General features: G+C 30.8%; 2 protein-coding genes across 8 annotated transcripts in view; one reads left to right on the top strand and one right to left on the bottom strand.

Annotated features, from left to right (window-relative positions):
- The window catches only part of LOC139501071 (transmembrane and coiled-coil domain-containing protein 4-like), a 24,664-nt gene extending 19,588 nt beyond the window's left edge, over positions 1–5,076 (bottom strand). For 2 of the 4 annotated variants that reach the window (XM_071290043.1, XM_071290042.1), the window contains exons 1-2: positions 4,760–4,878; positions 23–129 (exon numbers count right to left, since the gene is read on the bottom strand). In XM_071290043.1, coding sequence (XP_071146144.1) covers positions 23–129; positions 4,760–4,792 — 140 coding nt within the window. In that variant the 5' untranslated portion in view covers positions 4,793–4,878. Of the gene's footprint in view, positions 1–22; positions 130–4,759 lie in introns of all 4 variants that reach the window. The other 2 variants (XM_071290045.1, XM_071290044.1) reach the window with 2 other exon arrangements.
- LOC139501072 (OTU domain-containing protein 3-like) lies at positions 4,862–24,719 on the top strand. Of its 4 annotated transcripts, none has more exons than XM_071290048.1 (9): positions 4,862–4,943; positions 7,301–7,539; positions 12,035–12,183; positions 18,689–18,801; positions 19,421–19,549; positions 20,355–20,504; positions 21,164–21,260; positions 22,570–22,736; positions 23,494–24,719. In XM_071290048.1, the coding sequence occupies exons 2-9, from the start codon at positions 7,310–7,312 to the stop codon at positions 23,659–23,661; spliced, it is 1,203 nt and encodes a 400-aa protein (XP_071146149.1). In that variant the 5' UTR covers positions 4,862–4,943; positions 7,301–7,309; the 3' UTR covers positions 23,662–24,719. The 4 variants fall into 4 exon arrangements, with proteins under 4 accessions (XP_071146149.1, XP_071146148.1, XP_071146150.1 ...); XM_071290047.1 differs by having other exon boundaries at positions 4,889–5,129; XM_071290049.1 differs by having other exon boundaries at positions 4,891–5,217.

The following is a 24,719-nucleotide window of genomic DNA, read 5'->3' as shown; positions in this document are numbered from 1 at the left end:
AGTCTAATATCTTTATTTCTACCTGTTCCAGTCATCATTGAACAGCTGAAGTAGTGAGACTCCACAAAGGCACGAATAGGAAAATGTCCCCACATCTGTCAGTTTGCTGGGAAGGCAGACAACTTCCTGCTAAATAAAAAAATAAATGTGTATACTTGAAAAATATGGAAAAAACTAATAGTCATTCATAAAAAGTTAGAACAGAGAAACTGATAAAATTGAAAAGGGAAAATCAGGATGAACTTTCGCTCTAATTCACTGAATATCCTTTATCTCTTGAATTTTGCCTAAAATTCTTGTCGGCTTTGAGCATGTTTGGCAGGATTCTGCAGGTGAGAATTAGATTGGTATCAGAGCATCACATTTTTTGCCTTATTTGCAATGCATTTATAAATTTTAAAATCTCCATGCTGGACGTGAGACACCTAAATCTAAAGGTTTTCTATATATTTACATAAGCATGCACACATCTTAGTTCCTTGAAACCATACATTTTATTTGTATATAAGCTTGAATGAATTTTCAAAAAAATAAAATCATAAATCCATGAAATTATAAAGATTTATTGTAAAATAACTGGTTTCTGCCAACATAGTACTGCAAACTTTTATATGGGAGATAACTCTAGACACATTTGATTACAAGATTTTTGAGAACTTGTCTTCCCCTTGTGTGATCGGTATTGAATGGCATGGACAATACATATCTGACAACGAAAATTAAATGAGTATTAAACTCACAGTGTTATTGAATGGGCCGTATCAAGTGAGACTCAGGTGTTTGGGAATGATTTTTTTTAGAGCAATCCACTTTAATAAATTAATCGCTTTGTGAATAGTTATTAATGTTTTTGAAACTGAAAAAAATCTGCAAATTCATAAGGTTTCATGGGTCTGAAAACTGAATTGTCTGAAAATTCCAGTATCTTTCATTTACATGTACAAATATACACATGATGTACAATGATGTATAGGTACATTGTAGGCAGGGATAGGGTAATTGAAAATGTAATGGTAATTAAGTGTAATGCATTACAATTTCCATGTAATTGAATGTAATGTGTAATTGAGCATTTTAAAAATTACATGTAATGGCTATTTTGAGAGGGGAAAATTCTGGAAAATAGCTAGATGCAAGAAGTTTTGGCACACTACCAGTGACAGACTTTCTGGCCATACTTTGTAAAGTATATTGTTTTGAAGGGATAAAAGTATAATATATTTAGAAACAAATTTAGAGAAAAATGTAATTTCAATCATACATGTGTACTCTGAGACATTGATACACATTAATGAATGTTATTATATGGTCTACCTACATTTGTATACTTGTTTTCAACAGTATATGACTATCCAACCAGAAATGATATATCAAATGCATGAAATGAGGAAGGTAATTATTGTTTTTATCATAACAATTATGATTATATATATGGTATCATGTTTATTTTCATTTTTTTATCATATATATCTGCTGTAAATTTATTAGATGCTTAAATTTGATAATTGTAAAACAACAGTTTCAGACTGATAAATTTAAATTTACACTCAGAGATAAATTTAGGGGGGCAGGGGTAGTGCCCCCCCCCCTCTTTTGCGGGAAAAATTTGATTGATTATATAGGGAATCACTGAAGCATAACTAAAGCTGGACACCTCTTAAGTAGTCAGTACCCCCATGCCTTATGAAAAAATCTGGATCCGCCACCACTTCCACTTTTAATGATTGATACAAGCTGCTTGAGTGACCCAATCCCATTAAATACACATCCCTTAAATATTTTAATGTATGCTGATGATGTAGTTCTTTTATCATCATCAGAGCAAGGACTTCAAAATTGTGTTAACAAATTAAATAAATTTACAGTTGATTATAAAATGACAATTAACACAAAAAAGACCACGGTTCTTGTATTTAACAAATCAGGAAGACTTAAAAATATTAAAATATCATTAGGAAACCAGACTTTAGAATGTGTACAGAACTACACATACTTAGGTATACATTTTTCATCATCTGGGAGTTTCCAAATAGCAAAGAAAGAACTTTATAACAAAGGAATGAAAGCATATTTCAAATTAAGGAAGACCTTTTCAGTGGAAAGCCCAAAACCTAGTACTTTATTACACATCTATAACCATACAATCCGACCAATCTTGTTGTATGGATCTGAAATTTGGGGTTATACTTATATACCACATAAGAAACAAATACATTTGGATAAGTTTATATCAAAAGAAACTGATTATCTTGTACTAGAGAAAATTCATACTAAGCTTTGTAAATTTTCACTTGGAGTTAATATAAAAACATCAAATATGGCATGTAGAGGAGAACTAGGTTCACTCCCTACACTGTATTATGTAATAATGAATATGGTAAAATATTGGATCCATCTGATGAAAGATATTGAACCTTCAAATATTATTCTAAGGGAAGCCATAAATCTATCTCATTCTATGGACAAACATAACAAGGAATCTTGGATAGGAAGCATTAAACATATATATTTAAATTTCTAGACTTAGAATATCTATTTGTTAACCAGTCAAACTTTAAACAAAACCATATTCTAAAAAAAAGTAAAAACATCTTTAACTATTAAATTTAAAGAAAGCTGGTTAGCTAGTTTAGAAAGCAATTCTGGGAAGTGTACTAATTTACAATCTGGCAATAAATTAAGAACTTACAGAAAATTAAAAAATATTTTTATGTTTGAACCATATTTAAAAAAGAATTAAAAAAAAGACAGGCAAATAATCACAAGATTTAGAACAAGCTGTCATGATCTTGAAATCGAAAGAGGGAGGTATATTGGAATTAAAGCTGAAGACAGAAAGTGTAAGCTATGTAAGAACACAGTTGAAGACGAACTTCATTTTCTTTTAAAATGTTCTGTTCTAAAAGATACTCGATCTCAACATCTATCTAATTTAAATTCTAAATTCAAAAATTTTTCAAGATTATCTGACAAAATGAAAGTTGTTTGGATTCTTTCATCTGAAGATTTGTATCTAATTTATTGCACTCCCTTTTTGAAGAACGAAAGAAAATTATAGAAAATATTATTGTTTGAAAAAAAAATAGAAGAAAAATATAAATAGATATTTTTTAGGAAATAAAATTGATCAGGAGTTGTCTCCCATAGACCTAGAACTATAAAGAATTATGTAATTTCTCCAGGTCACAGTGGCACCCATTACAACTATGTTTTGTCAATAACTTGGTTTATATCAGGTTAATTAGTGTAAATGTGTATTCATGTGTTTTTTTGTTTAAATGTACTTTAATCATTCTAATCATTTTCTGTGCTTTATTTTGTAATTCATTTGATTGTATAGCTCAAATTTTGGGCACCATGATTGGTTAATAAAATTATCTATCTATCTATCTACCTGTTGAAGTTCCAACCTTGAACAATAATGAAGCATGAATGGAATCAAAAATACTGCTGATCAAATTAATTGTGAGAATTGAAGTGAACAATAATGTACCTGCGTCATGAATATAATTTAATTATAATCATGTTGCCATAAGAAAGTCATGCATGTGTCCTCTAGTTTCAGATCAACTATAAATGACAAAATAACTTTTTGTATTGTGACGAAATTGCTTCCCTAAGAAGATGTGGTAGATACTTAGTCAGCCGTAAGCGGTTGAGCTAAGGAAATACTTCTTTAGCTCAGTCGGTTAAAGGGCTGCCTTGTAACACAGTGGTTCCGGATTCAAGTTCTAGTGGAGACATGTGATTTTGCAAGTAGAATTAATCTAGTCTAAATAATTATGACATCTTAAAAGGCTATCATATTTTTTCTTTGACGCCTTACATTGATGAAGGAAGGTGTTAAAGCAAAAATTTAGAATAGCCTTCCAAGACGTCATAATTATTTTGAATAATGTTGTGAAAATCTTTTCAACCATAGAAGGTATTGCAACAGAACCAGCGGGATTCGAACCCTCAACCTCGGGATCTAAAGGCAGCGCTCTAACCAATTGAGCCAAAGAAGATCTCCTCTAACTCAACTAGTTAGACTACCTTTATATCGCCAGGTCTACAACACTCTTCCCCTTTTTCTTTTTTCGGGCTGCGTACCATCCATCCGAGCAACTCAAAGGTCCACTACCTGTACAACCCCGAGACATCTACTCAGAAATCCTCTGGCCAGTTCCACCTAGATATGTCATGGTCATCTTATGACCCCTGGTCAACCACCATGACCCCATATCAAACTGCCAGGCACCTATATACACTTGTTTGTACAAGTAGTAATTGCTCGCAGCGCCATTGTTGTGAAAATCCATGGATGGTACCATCGGGATTCGAACCCTCATTCTCGGGATCTAAAGGCAGCGCTCTAACCAATTGAGCCAAAGAAGATCTCCTCTAACTCAACTAGTTAGACTACCTTTATATCGCCATGTCTACAACAATAAAGTAGAATCATGCTCTCCTGTTACAGTATTTAGTAATAACAAACTTATATTCATAACAAATTTAAAAGGCTTAAAATATAAGAACATGTTAACAACACCAAAAAGTGGGACCGAGTCGACTGTGGTCGAAACGACCCGCTGTCTAACTCGTTTGTTGTCTGATCGAAACGTCGCAAAAGCAAAATACCCCACGACTAAATCATCTCCATATGTTTAAAAAGAAAAGACACATCTTGTCATTTATAAATTTAGAAGTAGAACAAACAAATACTTTCAAATGAGAAAGTTTGGAAGTCGTACGCGCAAGATTATGTGTCATAACTAACCTGATTACTATCTGTCATCTGATGTTTTGACATTTTTATCAACTTTCATGTTGACATCCTCAACGTTTCCTGTTGTTCGAGCCTCTCGAGTCTTTTCTAGCCGTATAGGTAAAGTCTCGAGAAACTACCGTGACGCAATTTCCTCTCAAGGCGGTTTGACAGGTTGCTATGCTTTGTGAAATAGGTATTTCTTAAAGTTTCATATAAAAACTTATTCGAAGAAAATTGCAAATTGAGAAACATACATTTGAGCGATTTATTGGAAAAATATTTTTATTCTGCATGCCAAACATTCAGTACAACCGTGTTGACAGCCTGACTTTTCAACAGGTGATTTTTGAGTCACACCTGATTTAACTTTCACCATACAGTAAGTTATTAACAGTTCATCGCTTATTTTAATCTATGATTTAAAGAAGCCGGTCGGTGAATCAGGATTACTATACCTGTCACTTACTGTGAGTAATATTTATATTTTCAAATGACCATATTCAGAAATATACATAAAATCACTGTTTTAAAGCTTGTTATTTCTTTAAATATTTCTTTATTCACTGTTGTTATTCTATAATCATGGATTGTTTTCTTGGGAGTTTAGGATTATTAGTACCACAGGTCAGTTGTGTACCAGGTTTGATACAGAGCTATATAGGTTCTACTGATACAATTAATTGATGTCAACAGTATGAGCAATTATGAGATGATAATGCTGGCAAATGTTAAATTCACAGCACCATCTTACATGTTAAGGCTTTTACTAATGATTAGTGGTGCTGTCGTTTAACATTGCATTAAGAAGAAAGATTAGAAATAAAATAGTTTGACTTATTCATTGTCATCATCATGTCTTCATGATCATGGTCTGATGATGCTTGTGATACCACTATTTTAGTTAAGTTGTATTCTTCTTATACATGTTTATCAAGGTAAAACCATTGGTTCTCTGTCTGCAAATTCTTTATTTTTTGGTTTGTGTTGGTTTCTTTTAATTACTCTGTGTACTTTTAAAATGAATTAAATAAATAATTTCTGAATAAAAGATTGCTTAATAATGAAAACATTAAAACATTCAATCCTACATGTAACTTTAAATTTCAAATGACATGTTTTCACTAATTTAATAATTATGTATTTAAAATACAAAAAATGTATTTGAAAATCATCTGTAGATATAAAATGTAAGAAGATCTTTAAATTAGTTACATGTTTATATATTGAGAGAATAATGCATTTCTTAATAATATATATGCCTTGTGGTAAAAAAAGATACATTGTATAATCATTGTCTATAATTAATTTAGTACATGGTACATGTACATGTAAGAACAACACCTTTAGGATATTTTGACATGTTTTAGTTTGTTATAATCTGATAATGTAAACAATTCAAATAATGTTTTAATTGATACATGTAAAATAACACTTAGTAAGTTATTGATTTGATTAGCAGATTAACCTGTTAAATTAGTTTCTTTGAAGTCAGTTATAAATACATGTAATAGTTACAAATGAATATAAACCCAGGTACATGTAAGACATGTAAGAGGTAGGCTACCATGTGATTCATAATTTCATACCATTTACTGTGTTTTAGAATTAAGACTTTTGATTAAACTTTTAATTATAATTGGTTATTTATAATAATTATAATTTTAACATGTATACATGAAAAAGGGAAAAATGTGCCATATTTATTTTATAAGTATCTGATTTAATTTACATGTAATTAAAATTTAGCTATTCTCTGACTAATGAAATGCAAAAACATTTTCCTCTAATCAAAATTAACTGCCAGGCAAATTTATTTTAAAATTTGATAACACGTCTGGTCTTTGGTTACACAAGTCTGGCAGTGGTTCAATAAGCTTATGATTTAATTGTATTTACTATGTTATATTGGCTATGGTAAGCCATTGCAACACAATTTGTGTAATATAAACAAAAATTTGGGTAGTTATTTTTGGTAATATAAAAAGAGTTTATTTATAGAGAAGTTTTGCTCATTGTTGAAGCCCATACATTCAATGACCTATAGTTACTGACCCTCTCTGTCATTTGGTTTTGGGTGGAGAGTAATGTCTCATTGATAATCACTCTTTATCTTCTAATTTCTAAATGCAAAATTTTATAATCTGCACCAGTCTTTCCTACTCATGACTGAAATATTAAAGATATTATTATGCCCCACCTATGATAGTTCAGGGGCATTATGTTTTCTGGTCTGTACATCTGTTCGTCCATCCCCCTGTCCTGCTTCAGGTTAAAGTTATTGGTCAAGGTAGTTTTTGATGAACATGATGAAGTTGAAGTCCAATAAACTTGAAACTTAGTACACATATTTCCTATAATATAATCTTTCTAATTTTAATGTCAAATTAGAGTTTTTACCCCAATTACACATTCCACTCAACATAGAAAATGATAGTGCTAGTGGGGCAACCATGTGCTATGGACACATTCTTGTTTTTATTTTAACTACAACAATTAGAATTAAGTGAATCTATTTTATCATGATTATAATGATCATTATGTATTTTTCAGAAACATACAATGTCAGCTAGGAGAATTCGTGTGATAGCTGCCAGAAACCAGAACCCTCGGTACGTCCAGGCTGGTCGACAAGATGTTGTCAGTAGAAAGAAAGAAGAAAGACAAATCCGACAACAACATAAGCGAGAGAAACAGATCGACTCATATTTAGCAGATGATGAAAATTTTCCAAGTTTCTCAACCCAGCTAGGAAAATTAGGCCTTCAGCTAAGAGATATTCCTGGTGATGGGTAAATAAATTTCATTATAATTATAAATAAATTTGATTAGTCAATCCTTATACTTATACTGAAATGCTTGGTTTCTTTCATGTTTAAGATCAATTAATGCCATGAATGCTATTTATATTTTTCAACACCCTGCATACCTCAGAATATTGTCTACATACATGTATTTGTGTTTGACCTTATTTATTTCATTTTCTTTTTCCAAATCAGAATAAAGGATTTAATTAGTATTTGTATATCACAAGTCACCATAAAATTTAAATCATTAGTCAAAACTTTTTGTACTTAGTCGAACACAATTATCATGATCATATTTAATAGCTTACTGATTTTTTTTTCACAAATTCTTATTGATGATCTTATTTCTACAGCATGCTGCGTTGGCCATGTTGACAACAATTTATTTTTTATAACTATGAATTAAGGTAAAATATAATGAGGTCAGACAAAGTGCTATTCATTTGGAATGCAAGCATATTCTTCTTAAATCTTTTTCTTAGAAATGATTGTATCGAGGAACAAAATTGTTGAAATTAACATATGAATGTAAATTTTTTTTACCTGTGAATTATAAATAGCATGAATAGTAAAGACAATTGTCCAATTCAATTTAGATTTGATCTTTTTCATGTAGAAAAAAGGTACTGCACATCCAACTATGTATTATGGGTTTTGCTCATTGTTGACTGCCGTTACGAGTGACCTAAAGTTGTTAACTTCTATTTCATTTGATCTCTATTAGAGCCTTTTTGTTCTGATGTGGTGTAAATTAAGCAATCACAAATCAATCAAACAGGGTGATTTTTGGTGATCCCTTAAGTGAAAAAAAAATAGACGTTTATTTTCCCCCATTGAAGGGTTTTACACTAGTATTTTGGGGGGTCCTTTATAGCTTGATGTTCGGTGGGATCATACATACATGTCATAGGCTCTGTGTTGAAGACTGTACCTTGACCTATAATGGTTTACTTTTATAAATTGTGACTTGAATGGATAGTTGTCTCAATGGCACTCATACCACATCTTCCTATATATTGTTTTGCTATTTCTGTTAATATTGACTGCACACAGCGGACGACGACACATGTCTTTATTGGAAGACCAACACCATTTTTTAAACAGCTCTAGATTTTGAACATGTACACACTGCAAAAAGTTGTATTGAAAGTTTCTACATTATAAATCATAATAATTCACAAGAAATAGATCTATTAAACATAATGACCATGCAGCTCTTGATTTCATTTCAATGTGTGAATAAATGAAACCACATGGTGTCAAGTTAAAACTTATTTATATTCAAATAAATGAAGAATCTTGTGAAGTTGAACACCTTTAATTTTCTTTTGATAAAGAAATTGTAAATGGCTGGATACATCTGTAAAAATTCACAATTTTATGAAAGAAAGAAAGATAAACGCCACAGTAGATAATTCTGATTGACAAATATCAAATTACTGTCTGGGTTTCGTTTATGTTCGTTGACTGAAAAAAAAATCATCAGAAACTAATATATGTACCGGTTTGTAACATTTAGTGATGTCTTACATCTGATTGGAATTTGAAAACCACCATACTCTTAAGGTTACACCAAGGAGGTTGTATATATTACATATATTATAGACAATACCTATCATTAATGTACGTAATCACAGTATTATGTGTTACAGCATTTTAGTGAAGTCACTCACTGTTGTAATAGTTGTTTCAGAGTATTAAAAATTTCACAAGTCATAAAGAACATGATATTTGATTGTTAATGATACAACAGTCTAAAAAAAAAATTATGCCAGATAAAACACAAAAAGATTACAAAAAGTTAGCTTTACTTCACAATAAAATTGAGAATGGAAATGGGGAATGTGCCAAAGAGACAACAACCCGACAATAGAAAAACAACAGCAGAAGGTCACCAACAGGTCTTCAATGTAGCGAGAAATTCCCGCACCCGGAGGCGTCCTTCAGCTGGCCCTAAACAAATATATACTAGTTCAGTGATAATGAACGCCATACTAATTTATATTTAAAAGACTAATGTCTTTAATTAAGATTTTTTTTGGCATGAAGAAGTGCTGATCCAGAAACTTTAATAATTAAGATAGGGCCCACTGACTCACTTGACCTAAGAGGGGCCAACTCCAGTCATGATGCAGTGAAGCCCATAATTATCAACCAAATTTTTCCCACAAAGGTGGGGACTCAGCCTCTGTGTACCCATAATGCAATTGTATTTGCAAGTAAATCCTTCATGATAGTTAGTGATTTCTTTCATATGAACCCTTTGGACTTGAGTGAGTTTAGTTAAAATCATACTGTGACTAATTTTGTCTTTTTTATTGTCCTATCAAAGACGACCTATATAGCATGTATAGAAACCAGCATTGTTAAAATTATTCAATTCATAAGGACAGCTTGACATGATATCTGGTCAAGGTTTAAGCAAGCCATTAAGACTTTTTAAAGGCCACAGTACTCTGTGGTGTGTTTGTTCACCTGTCCTACTTGTGCTTTGTGCTTAGCTTACACAGTTCAATTTTAAAACACACTATATTATGACCTTTAATTAGATATACATGTTTAAATTATATTGTACATAACCTGGCTAAAAAAAAATTCTAGAAGTCTAGATTGGGTTTTCTTTAACAAACATTTTCTTTTTACATGTATTAAAATGTTTGTTAATTTTATAAAAGATCTAGAACTTTGAACTGATGGTCAGATCTTTCCTAATTTTAACAGATGATATTGAAAGGGGATTGTTCATTAGAATTGTGATAAGAATTTATAAATAAATACCTTTTATTTTGCTATTTCTACAAACTATGCCCAAAAGTAGCATAAAATTTCTTATATTGGGACTTATACATTGTACATGTACATGTAGTCTGAAGATTTCATGATGTGTTTTGCTGATGGAAGAAACTATTTGTCATTGGGAGTTAACACTCTATTACTGTGGAGGCGTACATCATGTTTCCATTTCAAAATTTGTACGAGGTCTTTCAACATATTTCACAAGTTTTGCAAGTAAACAAACCTTGAAACTGACAGGATTAACCTTAAATGGAAAACTTTATTCCATTTTACCTACTTGAGTGTTTTTGTACTTGTTTGGTTTTGATTATGTTTTGAAGAGTTTAATTAAAATTCATGAATCTGCTTTGATGTAAGTTCATCGAAGCATAGCTCGATACCCAGTTCATACAATGAATAATTTACTTTTTTAAATTCACTACATTCCGTTGATGTAAGCCGTGTTTATATTTAATTCATAAGAAGCTTTAAGTATGTCAGACTGTTATTAAGCATATAGTGGGTGTTTAATTTCTAAAAGACGACTTAGACGTCATGAATCGGGCACATGAAAGCAAAGCATGTACATTTATTTAAGTTAGCAAGAAATTTCATATTTAGAATAAAAATAAATTATAAATCAGATTCTTAGTTGGTCATGTTGGCTATGATGCTGATATAAAATTAAGTGCTAACTTATGTAAAAAAGTTCTATTGGGACCTGAGTAACTTTAGCTATAGATAGATATGGGATATTGATATTTAGAAGTGTTGTTATTTTGGTTTCAGTTTTATTGGGGTGTGCCAATCAATGGAGTTACATCCTATTGTAATCAGTCATCTCAGTATGTTCATCAAGGTCACCTATCATTATTCATCCCTCCTTCAGTCCATCGCAATCATCTCAATGATAGCTAAGAACAGTTGTAAATTTTTTAAATTATTGCATTTCTCATTACGATTTTTGGAGAATGAACAAAAATGTGAGATTATATTTTTTGCCATTTTAGGAACATCTGCATATATACAGAATACTATCGCAATATTTTAAATATTGCGATACTCAAACAATCACTATATTTGCATTAATAAAAACCTTGCAATAATTTCTGAATTTACATTAATCTATAATGGTTGTTATTCAGCTATTAAAGAAACTTATTTCAAATTCATGAATTTGCTGTTCATCATGCAAAACTCCATACCCAGTATATACATGATTTACAAATGAATAATCTACTTTTTAAATTTACTAAATTCCATTGATGTAATCGTGTTTAAAATTTAATTTATAAGAACCTTTAACTATGTCAGACTGTTATGTATAATTTAGTATATCGTGGGTGTTTTATTTCAAATAGACGTCACAAAGTCGGACTCATTTCGAAGGAAAGCATTTACGCTGCACTTATACTTATGTAGGCAAGAAAATTGCATATCCAAAAATTAAATGGAAACTTGGAAAATGGGACACTTCTCCATCTGCTTATTCAACTTACAACACCCCCCCCCCCCCCCATAAAAAATAACAAAAAACATGCAAAAAAATACATTTTAAATAAAAATTATTTTTAATAATAAGTCAAATTTTACAACTGGTATGGCTGTAGAAATCTAAATAAAGACAGAAGAGTTATACATTGAAAATAAAGTTACTAAGAAAAATCATCTTCATCTTAATTTAAAATTGATTATTTTATTTCAGAAATTGTTTGTTTAGAGCACTTGGTGACCAGTTAGAAGGCCACTGCCGTAACCACTACAAGTACCGCTTTGAGATTTGTAACTACATGTCTGAACACAGAGAAGAGTTTGAACCATTCGTAGAAGATGACACACCATTTGAAAAATATAGTACGTATCTAGATTACATTTCTGTAAATAAAGACCATGTTATTTCCCAAAGGACCTTCCTTCATTCCCATTGCAGCTAAAACTGTGCCTCTCATACTCTGGAGTTTCCTTAAAAAAATAAATCCTAGAATGGAAAGTTGATATGCAATACTGTCCCTCTGATGAGTTCAGCCTTTTTCAACTGATTTTTATATGCCCATTTAGTGGATGTATTATGGTATACTGTTGTCCGTCCATCGTCCACATGTCATACAATAACTCAAAAATGCTTAATCCAGTTTGTATGAAACTTTGTTGGATTGAATATATCTATTGACGTGAGCTTCTTTTCGATTTTTTTAAATTTTAGGTGTAACACCACTAATTCAGGCCTGGCCAGAAAGCACATACCAGAAAGTAGTACATATTTAACACAACACCTACGCCTGAGTGTAACTTTCAAAATATGTAAAATATTTAGGTATTTTTGGTATCAAATGAAAGCTGAATTAAGGACTGGTGATCATTGTAGAACACTTTTGGACTTTAAATTTTGAATATTAAAAAAACTGCACCAAATTTTAAAAAGAGGATACATTTTGTCTGTTTGTCAGATCTAAATATCTATTATGGTAAATCCGAAGTTCTGGGAACCAGTTCTTTCTTATATGCCTTTAAAGGTATGCTGATTTTTTTCAGTACAAGACACAATAAAGTGTTGCTTTGAAATGCAATGATTGCCACTTTATTTTAACTGTAAACAAAAGAGGTGTGCTGTGCCCTCTTGAAACAGTGGAATTTAACATATAAAGCAATGGGACCATGAATTATAGTGGTGTACTTCCATAAGGAAATATTTCATTTTGTTTACTTCTTAGTTTTGAGTTAACACTATGTCAATAACATTGAATTAAAGATTAAGATTAAACTTGAAATGGATTGCACAGATTTAAATGGTCTTAATGGCATACGATTAAAGCTTCTTTATCTTTTAACACTTATATTTGAATTGGAATTTTCAATACTAAAGCATTCAACTTTATCTTGCTTTGATATACATATACCTGCTGATTAGAAAAGCAATTGCTATTAATTAAAATGTAATCAAATACTGTGGATTCATTATTATTCGTTGGATACCAATTTTCGTGGGTACAGATTAACCACGAAATTAAATGTTCAACGAATAACAAATTCTCTTTTTGCTTTGATGCAGACCTCGGCAAAACCATGAAATTAATTATCCACGAACCTACAAGTTTTCCTTTATCCACGAAAACTGGTACCCATGAAAAGTAAATGAATCCACAGTATTTCTGTTTAAAAAAAAAGAAGATTAAAAGTAGAAATGTATGTTCTAATTTGGTATTTTAGATGTAAGGCAGATTCACATTTTTCTTAAATAATTATGACATTATTTATACATCAAAAAAGTATTGTATTTACTACAACTTCAAGACCTCTTAAATAATTTGTTCTTCATAAAAAAAAACCAAATCAGTTATACTTCTTAAAATAAAGTTGAATACTTTTTTGAAGTCCCTCAGCTTACAAGAAAACAACAGCTTTTAACAATTAAGAGAAAGAAATGAATAACCATTAAACACTTTTTAAATATTTAAATTTACTATTTAAATAGAAATATAAGAGGTCTAGTATTTAGCCAAAGCAAGATATAAGCATGATAAAATAAAGCTGCATCAACGATCCAGTCTCACATTATTCTATTCATAAGTATGTTAAAAGTATAATTGATTCACAAAACATTGGTATAGGGTTATGTTTCAATGCCTTTAGCCAATTTTATCAAAATTAGGTTTTGAATTACTACAACCTTATCTGAATTGAAGTCCCATTAGTGAAATCAAATTAAATGCCCTTTCAAACCTGAACTCAAGATTTTGCTGATATTTCTAGATGACTGCATTTTTTTTCGTCCATGCAACAGTTTTTTTTAAAAGCATGATTTTGGAGTAAAACACTGATATTGGCATAATGCTTAATGCAAAGTTTATTTTAATTTTTCTACAGAACTCTACTCCATATCTTAGTATGGGTGATTAAATTTCATTGCCAACTAAATTTGCCTATTTAAAAATTGCCTGTATTCCAATATTATAGAAAGGACATTATGAAATATGTTTTGGAAAGGGACAGAAACTTTGCCGTTTACATGTTTAAATCGTGAATCTTTTTTTTAACCCTCAATGAGTTATTGCTGGGGTTCTATAAGGTTTTAGTCCTTGGTGGCAAAGTGGTCCTAGTTATTCATCCAAAGTGATCACTAGCCAGTAGCCACATTATAACTGAAGTTGCAAGTTTGAACCTAGCAAATCTGCAAGGTGTTTTCAACTCCAGTCTCCATGATTTCAAATAATGGTGAATCAAGTCTCCATGATTTCAAATAATGGTGTGTCAAGTCTCCATGATATCAAATAATGGTGGGTCAAAGGTCCAGTACTTGTCTTTTCTAGAAGAGGACTTTTCATTTTTAAATAACAAAAGTCAACAAGCTACCATTCTTTACACTGATGCTTCATACACAACAGTTGATTTCTCATGGAGGGCCTTTCACTAAAATGACTAAGGGTCTTGGACTTTTCATTAATTAAAGTAAATGTGAACCCCGCAGGTATTAAATGGTTAAAGATTTTTAAGTTGTCTTGCTGAAAGTTATTGGTTTCTCACTTTCTGTAATTAATCAAGCTTCCTCAAATTAAAACTACTTTTAAGGGTTTAGACCTTGGTTCAGGGAGATAACTCTTTAAATAAGTTATGCAATTGTAAAAGTCAAGTTTCGTAATTTCGAATTTTAAGCATTTACCTGAAACAGATTGGAAATAATCTATGTATCCTAGAGCTTAGAACATATTTATGAAAATGGTTGACACAAACATACTGATGATTTTAAGAGTTATTTCCCTTAACCTAGATCTACCTCTTTAAACACTTACAATCAATGAAGCTATTATGTGCAGATGGTCCATTGTATCATTCCCATACTGACCTTAAAACTCAATGGAATATAAACTTATAGTGTTTTGGGAAATTTTGTGCTTGTCTAATTTCTATATATTTATGGTAGACATTTATTGCGAAATTAACCCTATCTCAACATTTGGCTGTCAATTAAAATGCATTTATCTTCAAGGTGGTGATAGGTGAATAATGAACCTGGCAAAAGTTGAATATCCTCTTATAGTCTCCAATTGCTAACAAACCATGACACGAAAATAACCTAATACCTACCGGTACTCTATATCATGTATATTAATATGTAAATAAGAAACTTTTGTGATGAATAATAAATTAAGGTAAAGCAATGATAAAATTATTATGTCTGCCAAAATGATAATTTCAGTCATACAAAATTGTGTTTTCCAATTTACATTTTTGTACTTGTTTTGATGAAAGGAAAGACCTAATAGCAACAGCAAAGACATGAACTTTTTTCAATTTGAATACAAAAATGTATTTCATTTAAGATGATATTTCATGTTACTGCAGTTATAAATATATTTAAAACATTAGTTTAATACTGAGAAAAATTTAATGATATTAAGACCTTCACACATATTTAAAAAATATTTATGGTAGATTAAAAGTGTCAAATTTTATTTTTTACAATATATTATATAACAATATTGTTCTTAAAATTGATGGCATATATCAACAAGATAATTAACTTGATATGTGATGGTGGAGGTTATAGTTTGATACATAAGAACATTCTATGATCAGATTTTAACTTGAGTATCTTTCTTCAAAACACATTGTTGTGAGATTAAAAGTACAAAATAACAATTTTACAATATTGCATAACAAGATCCTATTTTCTGACACTTGAGATGAGCGTGGGATAGGACATTTAATTTATTAAATATCATATGAAGGCTTATGACATGCAACCAAAAAAAAGTAAAGAATTTCAGTGATTATTATATCTTAAAAACATATTTTTGCTAGATTAAAAACATGATAACAATTTTACAATATTGTATAACAACACCCTATATTCTGATAGTTTGAAAAATATCAATGGATCGAACTTTTAATTTACTAATTAAATCATGAAGGCTAAACCCATGGGACAAAAAAAGTAAAGGCATTTCAGCATGTTGATTATTATATCTTAAAAACATATTTTTGTTAGATTAAAAACACAAGATAACTATTTTACAATATTACATAACAACACCCGATATTCTGATAGTTAAGAAGATCGTTGTATCTGTCATTTAATAATTGAATATCATATACGTAGTCTTATGACATGTATGAAAGGCACAAAAAAAGTTAAGGAACTTTCAGTGATTATTATATCTTAAAAACATATTTTTGCCAGATTAAAAACACAAGATAACAATCGTACAATATTGTGTAACAACACCCTAATGACCCTATATTCTGATAGTTAGGAAGATCGTTGGATCTGACATTTTATAATTGAATATCATATACTTAGTCTTATGACATGTATGACAGGCACAAAAAAAAGTTAAGGTATATTTTTGTTAGATTAAAAATGTAAGATAACTATTTTACAATATTGTGTAACAACACCCTTTATTCTGGTAGTGGTAGTTAAAAAGATCGTGGGATAGGACATTTAATTTACTTAATATATCAGTAATATTAAGTTCAACTTTCTCTAGGTGTCGAGCATTGTGGTGATGACCTGTTTACACCTATTAAAGTATATTTATTTTAAATAGCCTACAATAATAGGAATTGGGGTCATGGTTGGTTCAGATAATTATATTGGGTTGAAATTCCTAAAGGTGATATTTTCCCAAGGCTTTAAATTTTAGGTCTGATATTTGGGACAAATTAATTGCATGTTTTCTTATTTCTTGTTTTAAAACTGTAAAAATTTTGCTACTGAAACTTTTAAAACTTTTAAAAGTCAATTTAGATGTAATCAAAATGCTATAAAATTGTTTTGACTCTAGGGCTAACAGTTCAGAACACAGGCACTTGTCTCAGAAAAAAAATTCCTATATACCTTATATTAAGGAGCATTCAATTCTTAAATCAAAAAAAATTCCTATATACCTTAATAAAAAAAAAATCCTATATACCTTAAAAAGAAGCATTCAATACTTATAATTACATAATTTAGCTATGATCATGAAAAATTGAATTTTATATATTTTTTTATTTGATTCACCAGTGCACTTTATTGTTGGACCACGTGTTATCATGAATGAAAAGTTGTATTGAGCAATGCAACTGCTTACGGAATAACACGTGATGTGCAGTTAGCCATTCAGAATAAAGTATTATAATGAAATATACATCTAATGTAATTATTAAGGTATATAGGAATTTTTTTTTCTGAGACAAGTGCCTGTGGTTCAGAATTACTTTAGCAAATTAAAAAAAAATAATTGAAGTATATGTAAGATCCATGTACTGCAGGTTTCCATTAGTAAATGATTTTAAACTTTAATAATATGTACTTTTATACCCCATTAATTTTATTTTTTAATAAATATAAATTTTACACTCAAATTTATTGCGTCATTTAAAGGGGTGGCATATTTGTAATCACAGAAAAGATGTGGTTAATGGGTTGTTAAAGAAAATTAAATGTTTTTTTTTATAAATTACATAGTCAATTAAAATGGCAACATTAAAGGCACATGCAAGATATATGTTAACCTGGTAATGTATCTAGTTCACAAAATGTCTTTTTATTAGTTTGTCCAGATAAAATTTATCTCTAGTTCCTGATGATACTATCATAGTTTATATTTGAAATGGAATTGCCTTAAGAAGATATAATAAGATCTTACAATTTTGATGCCCCATTTATGGGCATTATGTAATATGGTCTGTTCGTCCGTTCATCTGTTTGTCCGTCTGTTCGTCCATCTGTCTGTCCCGCTCCAGGTTAAAGTTTTTGGTCGAGGTAGTTTTTGATGAAGTTGAAGTCCAATCAACTTGAAACTTAGTACACATGTTCCGTATGATATGAACTTTCTTATTTTTGCCAAATTAGAGATTTTACTCCATATATATGGTCCTCTGAACAAAGAAAGTGGTAGTGCGGATGGGTCATCCATGTACTAGGGACACATTCTTGTAAAAAGTACTTTCCAAATGATTGGTCCTCATGAATAGTTTTCACATTTGGTCATTGGTAATGTTCTCCTTAATTTTAAACAATGTACACTGTTTGTCAAGTGGAAATATCTCAAACTATACAGACTACTATAACATTATTTCTTCTTTAAGGAAAAAATGGTAATCACTGTACCATTTACAGAAAATTTCTCATACAAAACGCAGATCATGTTAAATAATTTATCTGAGATCACCCCATGTTTGGTGGGGTTCATGTTGGTCAATCCTTATTTTTCAATGTAGTGCTTTGAGTACAAGTTTGTCTTTTGTTTTTTGCAAAGGCGTTTTTATAATTCTGACTTATTATGTGTGTTATGAACATTCAGATTCCTTTTGTATCTTTTTTTATTCACTTGAATCAAATTTGTAAAACATTTCTTATATATTTTCTTTCCAGTAAAGAACCTAAGTGCCATAGGAACCTATGCTGGGAACGATGCCATCGTGGCATTTGCTAGACTGTATCAAATCAATGTTGTTATACACCAGCTTAATTCACCGTTTTTATTGGTAAGTGTAAAACAACATAACGATGTGTTGTATAAGCTTGATAGTGGAGAAATTTCAATATTTGAATACTTGCTGTATGAATGAATATAAAAAAGAAGATGTGGTATGATTGCCAATGAGACAACTATCCACAAAAGACCAAAATGACACAGACATTAACAACTATAGGTCACCTACGGCCTTCAACAAGGAGCAAAGAAGTCTGTTAGACTTATTTTTAATGATTTATGAACACCTAACATGCCTAATAGATTTATAATATGATTTGATTCCGATTTTAATGTCCTAAAAATTGATATCATACCTTCTGCGTTAATAGGCAAAAGAGAGCATATACAACTATTTAGTCATAAGTCTTATTTCTGCTTGCAGCTTTAAAACAATTTTCTTTTTTAAATGCAAGGACAGTGTTATCCATTTTACTAAACTTTGAGCAATCTTGCTTTAGTTTATGATGATAAGAAGCAATGTAAAAACACTGCAGAAAGAAACTGAATTAAGCATTTTAAGAGTGTAATAAAAAAAGTTTTGAGTAAATTTAATTCTGCCATTTTAAATTCAGTATAAACATTGTTGTGGTAAGTTGTTATTGATATATTTTTTTTATATTTTTTAACAGATTCAGGGACCAAAGACACAAAGTCAAACAATAAAACAGATACATATCTCCTACCACAATGGGGATCATTATTCCAGTGTACGTAAACATGGAGATAATACAGAATCTCCGGCTAATATCAGGGTTAAGGTACGTATTATTAACCTGATCATTATTCTAGTGTACGCAAACATGGAGATAATACAGAATCTCCGGCTAATATCAGGGTAAAGGTTAGTATTATTTACCTGATCAAAGAGAAACAAACATGAAGGACATAAAAAAAGCAAAATAAAAAGATAAAAACAACTAACAAAAATCTTTCTATTTTCATTGATTAGCCTTTCAACCTTTGGACTTAATATATTTTGATTCCTAATGCGTGTATTTAACACATCGAAATTGCATAGTATACCCCCAGTTTAGGAGGGAGACTATATTACAATCCATTTGTTGAAACAAATATGTTGTCACTTTTCTTAGAAATTACCAACCAGAATAAATTTATATTTGGTCATTTGCTTAACAGTGATGAATAATTATCATAGGGTGTGCATATCTGTAGTACACTTAATTCCAGTTTCATGATACTGTAAACCAACTATTTTTAGCGAGCGATTTATTTTCGCGAGTAGAAAGATAACGCGAATATAAATCGTCATGAATATGTTAAAAGTATATTTTTTCTTATTTATATTCATCAAGAAAAATTTGAAGAATTACGAAATTAAATCTTCACGAAATGGGTTAGAAAGGGCTAAACGCGAAATAAAGTATCTGCGAAAATAAGTTGGTTTACAGTACTCTGCATTACACAAGTTTGGTATGCATAGCAATACAAAACATGCTAATTGTGATTGGGATGGAGAGTTGTCTCATTGGCACTCATACCACATCTTCTTAAAAATATATCTTGTTATTTCAATTAAATTGAAACTTTTAATTGTTTTGATAGATTGGGGGTGACAGCCAATCAGCTGCAGGGAACAAGCCTCAGGCAAATGGTGTAACGAATGGGGATATCCCACATTGTGGCAGGGTTGTTAAAGCTGTCAGAGATGTGGAGATAATAGAACAAGAAATAATGGCTGCCACTGGATGTGATGTAAGTATCGAAACCAAAATTTTCTACATCCAGACATTTGAAGAAACCAAGAACTCATAAATCCTACAAAAAGAATGGAATCCATAATTTAATGAGATAGAAATTGAATGATACATACAGATATCTCAATTTAGAAAAACAAAAAACAGATCTCCATGATTTTAGGATTAAATGTTTTTAAAAAAGTTACATGTATTTGCATTTGTGTATATAAAGGGAGATAACTTTTTGCAGTCATAGTCTAAAATGGGAGATAACTCCTTACAAATTTTATTATTTGACCCATACACATACAAGATGATGTTGATACTTGTCATGATAATAATATGATTTTGGATAACTCTTTATTTATATGTAAGTAATATTGAAAGAAAATATTTTGTTTGTAGATATTTGAATAATTGATTGTCTCTGGTATTTGTTCAATGGGGTAAACCAAATTTAACAGAAATTTCTCAGAGATTTTTTTTCTAATTGGATCAGGCTATCATGATGCTATAACATCACAATATATAAAAGTCTAAGGAGAACATTATAAATGGATTAATAATTGTCATTTTTTTTTTCTTCAAAATTGTATACAATATAGAATATGGCCATTGTGATAACATGCCAGTTCATTTTGTGTATATAATGGGAGATAACTCTTTATATTTCAGGACTTGACAATGATACATGAGTCACTGTATGAATGTGATAATGATGTTGATAGTGCTATTGCCCATATATTACAGATCATGACTCTTACAGATGAAAGTAAGTATCTTGTTATTGAACCATATTATGAGTGAATCATAAAATCTCAAGGGGATTGATTGCAGAGTGGTCCAAGTGGTAATATTACTGTATCACTAGCCTTTCAACAGAGGTTGTGAGTTTTGAACCAGAATGTTGCAAGTGCCTTTGACTCAAATCTGCAGTTTTCCATCACAAAAGATCATGGTTTTCTGTAGGCACTCTAGCTTCTTATCTAATAAAATCTGCTAGAAATAACTTGAGTGCTGAAGTGGTGCCCTGTTCACCACTCAAAAAAAATAGATTTATTATTTATGCATGATTTGTACCTGTGTGTTTAATTATTATGAAGGACCAAAATGGGGAGATTGAATACACAATAATAAGGTTTGATATCGCTAAAAGGTTCAATGTTCAAACTATGTAGTTTACATAAATCTTATAATATTTTTCATGCATTCCAAATTTATGACGGCACATTCGACTTCATATGAGTCGAATATTTTGGTTAGGTCACATCAATTTCCACACAACAAGGTTTGACTGTATTTCATAATTATTAAGTAATTCTTCAAAACAAAAATTCTGGTCAATGTTGATGGTTCTCTCCAGGCACTCCAGCTTCCTCCATCAATAAAAACTTAGTTTAGTTTAAACATATTTATTTATAGTGGATTGGGAAACAAGTTTTGCAACTTATATTAATCCCTTTCCACTTTGTGGGTGCGAGTGCTGCCTTGTAGCGGCATTAGCCTGCTCTTTTTCGAAATCTACAAGGGTGTCTTTTACGTGCAAGAGATATGGCTCTCTCTTAACACGAGTCAGCCATTTATCGTCCCCTTCCGATGGACTATCATCGCTTCCTCAAGACCATACTCGCAGATGGTGTCAAGGGAAAGCCGAAAATTCAGTCCCTGAGATGTTCATCCCAAACGGGAATCAAACCAGGCCTCAGGGTCATAAAACTTTCAAGCATGATTTTTGTACTCAGACTCGGAAATCAACCAATCAAATTGCTGGATTTCATGTTTCGAGCATGATTTTTGTGCTCAGAGCACTGAGCGAAGTTTTATGCCTTCAAGGCCAGGAACCTTTGTGTTAGTAATTAAAACTGACTGCCAAGAAATAGATAATATTGCTGAATGTGGCATTATACACCAGTCAATCAATCAGTCTCACATTTATGTAAAAATATTCGACTCTTTAAATATTTTAACTATGAATATTATTCAATATCTTACATGTATCATATTGTATGTATTTCATGTATGTTTTAATTGTTGGAAATGAAAAAAAATAAAATTAAAAAAAAAATATTATTCAATTTCAGGTTTTAATACAGAAACTTCTTCCGAGGTATCTCAACGAACATCAACAGATAGCGGAGTATGTACTGGTAATAATTCTCCTGTATCTAGCCATGTGAGGGACAACAGTTATGGTGGCAGCTCAGGCTACGATTCTATTGGCAGTAATGGAGGAGCTAGACCTAAAAAGGTACACATTTTTATATCAATAGTACTACGCGACATTTATTTAAAACAAGCTTAGGTAGTTTTTGTCTTGCCTTGTCAAAGTAATAAATGTGTAAGGTTTCCGCAGAACCCAGTGTCTCGCCTACTTTTGCTGTAAATCGCAGACTCAACTAAAATGATGCAAACAGAATGTAGGATCGCTATGAATTGATTTTTCGACTAAAGTTGAAGGCTCGACAAAAACCAATACATTGGTATGCTGTTTCCAGCAGCATCAGGGTTGCCAATGTATTACCTGTGATTAGGTCAGTTAATGTAAAACCACTGTGTAGGTCAATAATATTTGATATGCAGTAGCTAGTTTTAGCATTGGCACATCTCATTGCTGTTGAGATGGTTTGGCCCTAAACCTTCAGTCATGTTTCATCGACTTTGAATATTTTGCATAACTCACTAACACACATGTTAAAGTATTACTATTTTAATTTCAACATTTGCATTTCACTATCATAATAAAAATAAAAAAGGCAAGACATAGTTTATTATATTTCACTATTGTGGATACCAATTATTATTGGATTAAGGAAAAAATCTTTTTTCATGGATTTTTAATATTGTGCTTTTTGCCAGATTTTGCCTGAATACCAGCACATAGAAATATTTAGCTTCTTTGAACATGTAATTTCATTGTTGATCTGTACCCTTGAAATCAACAAATGTGGGATCCCACTAGTAATAATGAATCCACAGTATACTTTTACACTGTATTCCTATTGCAGGACGCTAGGGTCACAGCAAAAGAAAGAAAGGAAGCAAAGAAGATGGAGAAGAAGAAAAGAGCAGAGGAAAGACATAGGATGAAAGTTGGTGGAATGAAAACACAGTTCAGTCATGATGAAGATGTTCACACAGTCATCACTAAAGATATTGCTATGATGAAAATCTAAGTAGGACTGAATTACTCTTCAATTTCTCAAGCAAGAGAATTGAAGAAAAAGGTTGTGGGAATACTCACTTTTTCAACTTGAATGTTGATGTAAATAGTAGATTTATATGTAAAAGACTTGTCTTTAATATAAATTGAATAATATGCTCAATTATAGAGAAAAATTATATATGAATCGAGAAAATTGTAATACGGTTTTCCTTTATTGTATTTATATGTCTCATTCAGGGTTGTAATGTAGAGACCTGATACTGACGACTTTAAATGATGAAAATTACATTTTATTTGAATTTTGTTTAAATGTATATTTAAGGGATGTATTTTATTTTAGAAAAAGGAAAGCTTTAAATACTCTCTGCTCCTCTGATCCCCATTAAATCATTCATGGCAAAGTTAAATTTATTGCTATTTGCAATCCCTTTTTTGAAAGGTTTGGACAAAGTCCAAAAACTAGCTTTTGCCATGATGATGGGAAGGCCTAAGGCTAGATGTATTAGATATGTTTCAAGTCTCAATTGAATAAAACAAAGTCTCAATTTAAGGTTTTATAAAAAATTGAGTATGGTAAAAAGTTTTTGAAAGCAAAATTGTCTCAAAAGGAATTTAGCATTAAAAATTTAAAAATGAATGTTTCAGCTATAGATAATACAAATATGTTATAAATTACTAAGAAAAATCCTATAATCATTGTAAGAATGACAATTTTAGACTTATATATGTAATAGTAGTACCTATAACCAAGTAACCAAACAGGATTTATCTGATATTTGATGTTTTTTATATATATCATCACTTGTAAATATTACTAACTTCCTTGCTGTGCCTTATGGCACTTATGGCAAGGACAAGTTGTAAGTTAATGTTACTCCTATTGACTTTAATGAAGAGATTATATACCATTTATGTTGAATTATCCTTTTTTTTGTTAATGAAAGATCTGTCTTTCCCATTTGAACTAATCCTCTTTTCCAGTGACAATAAGATTTATAGTTTTTATCCTAGTTTATTCACTTTTGAGGGAAATGCGTGTTTGCATTTTGCTTTGATTTGTTTTAAAAT

The sequence above is a fragment of the Mytilus edulis genome, chromosome 13, assembly GCF_963676685.1.
Source record: "Mytilus edulis chromosome 13, xbMytEdul2.2, whole genome shotgun sequence".
Taxonomy (NCBI): domain Eukaryota; kingdom Metazoa; phylum Mollusca; class Bivalvia; order Mytilida; family Mytilidae; genus Mytilus; species Mytilus edulis.
Note: the sequence above shows the minus strand (reverse complement) of the source record. Positions and strands in the feature narration are given on the sequence as shown.

What these genes read in the sequence shown, in the direction of transcription:
- LOC139501072 (XM_071290046.1), top strand. Translation starts at nt 5,333, where the DNA reads ATGGATTGTTTTCTTGGGAGTTTAGGATTATTAGTACCACAG. An exon ending in TAGGATTATTAGTACCACAG is followed by an intron (nt 5,375 to 7,300) that starts GTCAGTTGTGTA and finishes TGTATTTTTCAG; the next exon opens with AAACATACAATGTCAGCTAG. An exon ending in TGGCTGCCACTGGATGTGAT is followed by an intron (nt 20,505 to 21,163) that starts GTAAGTATCGAA and finishes TTTATATTTCAG; the next exon opens with GACTTGACAATGATACATGA.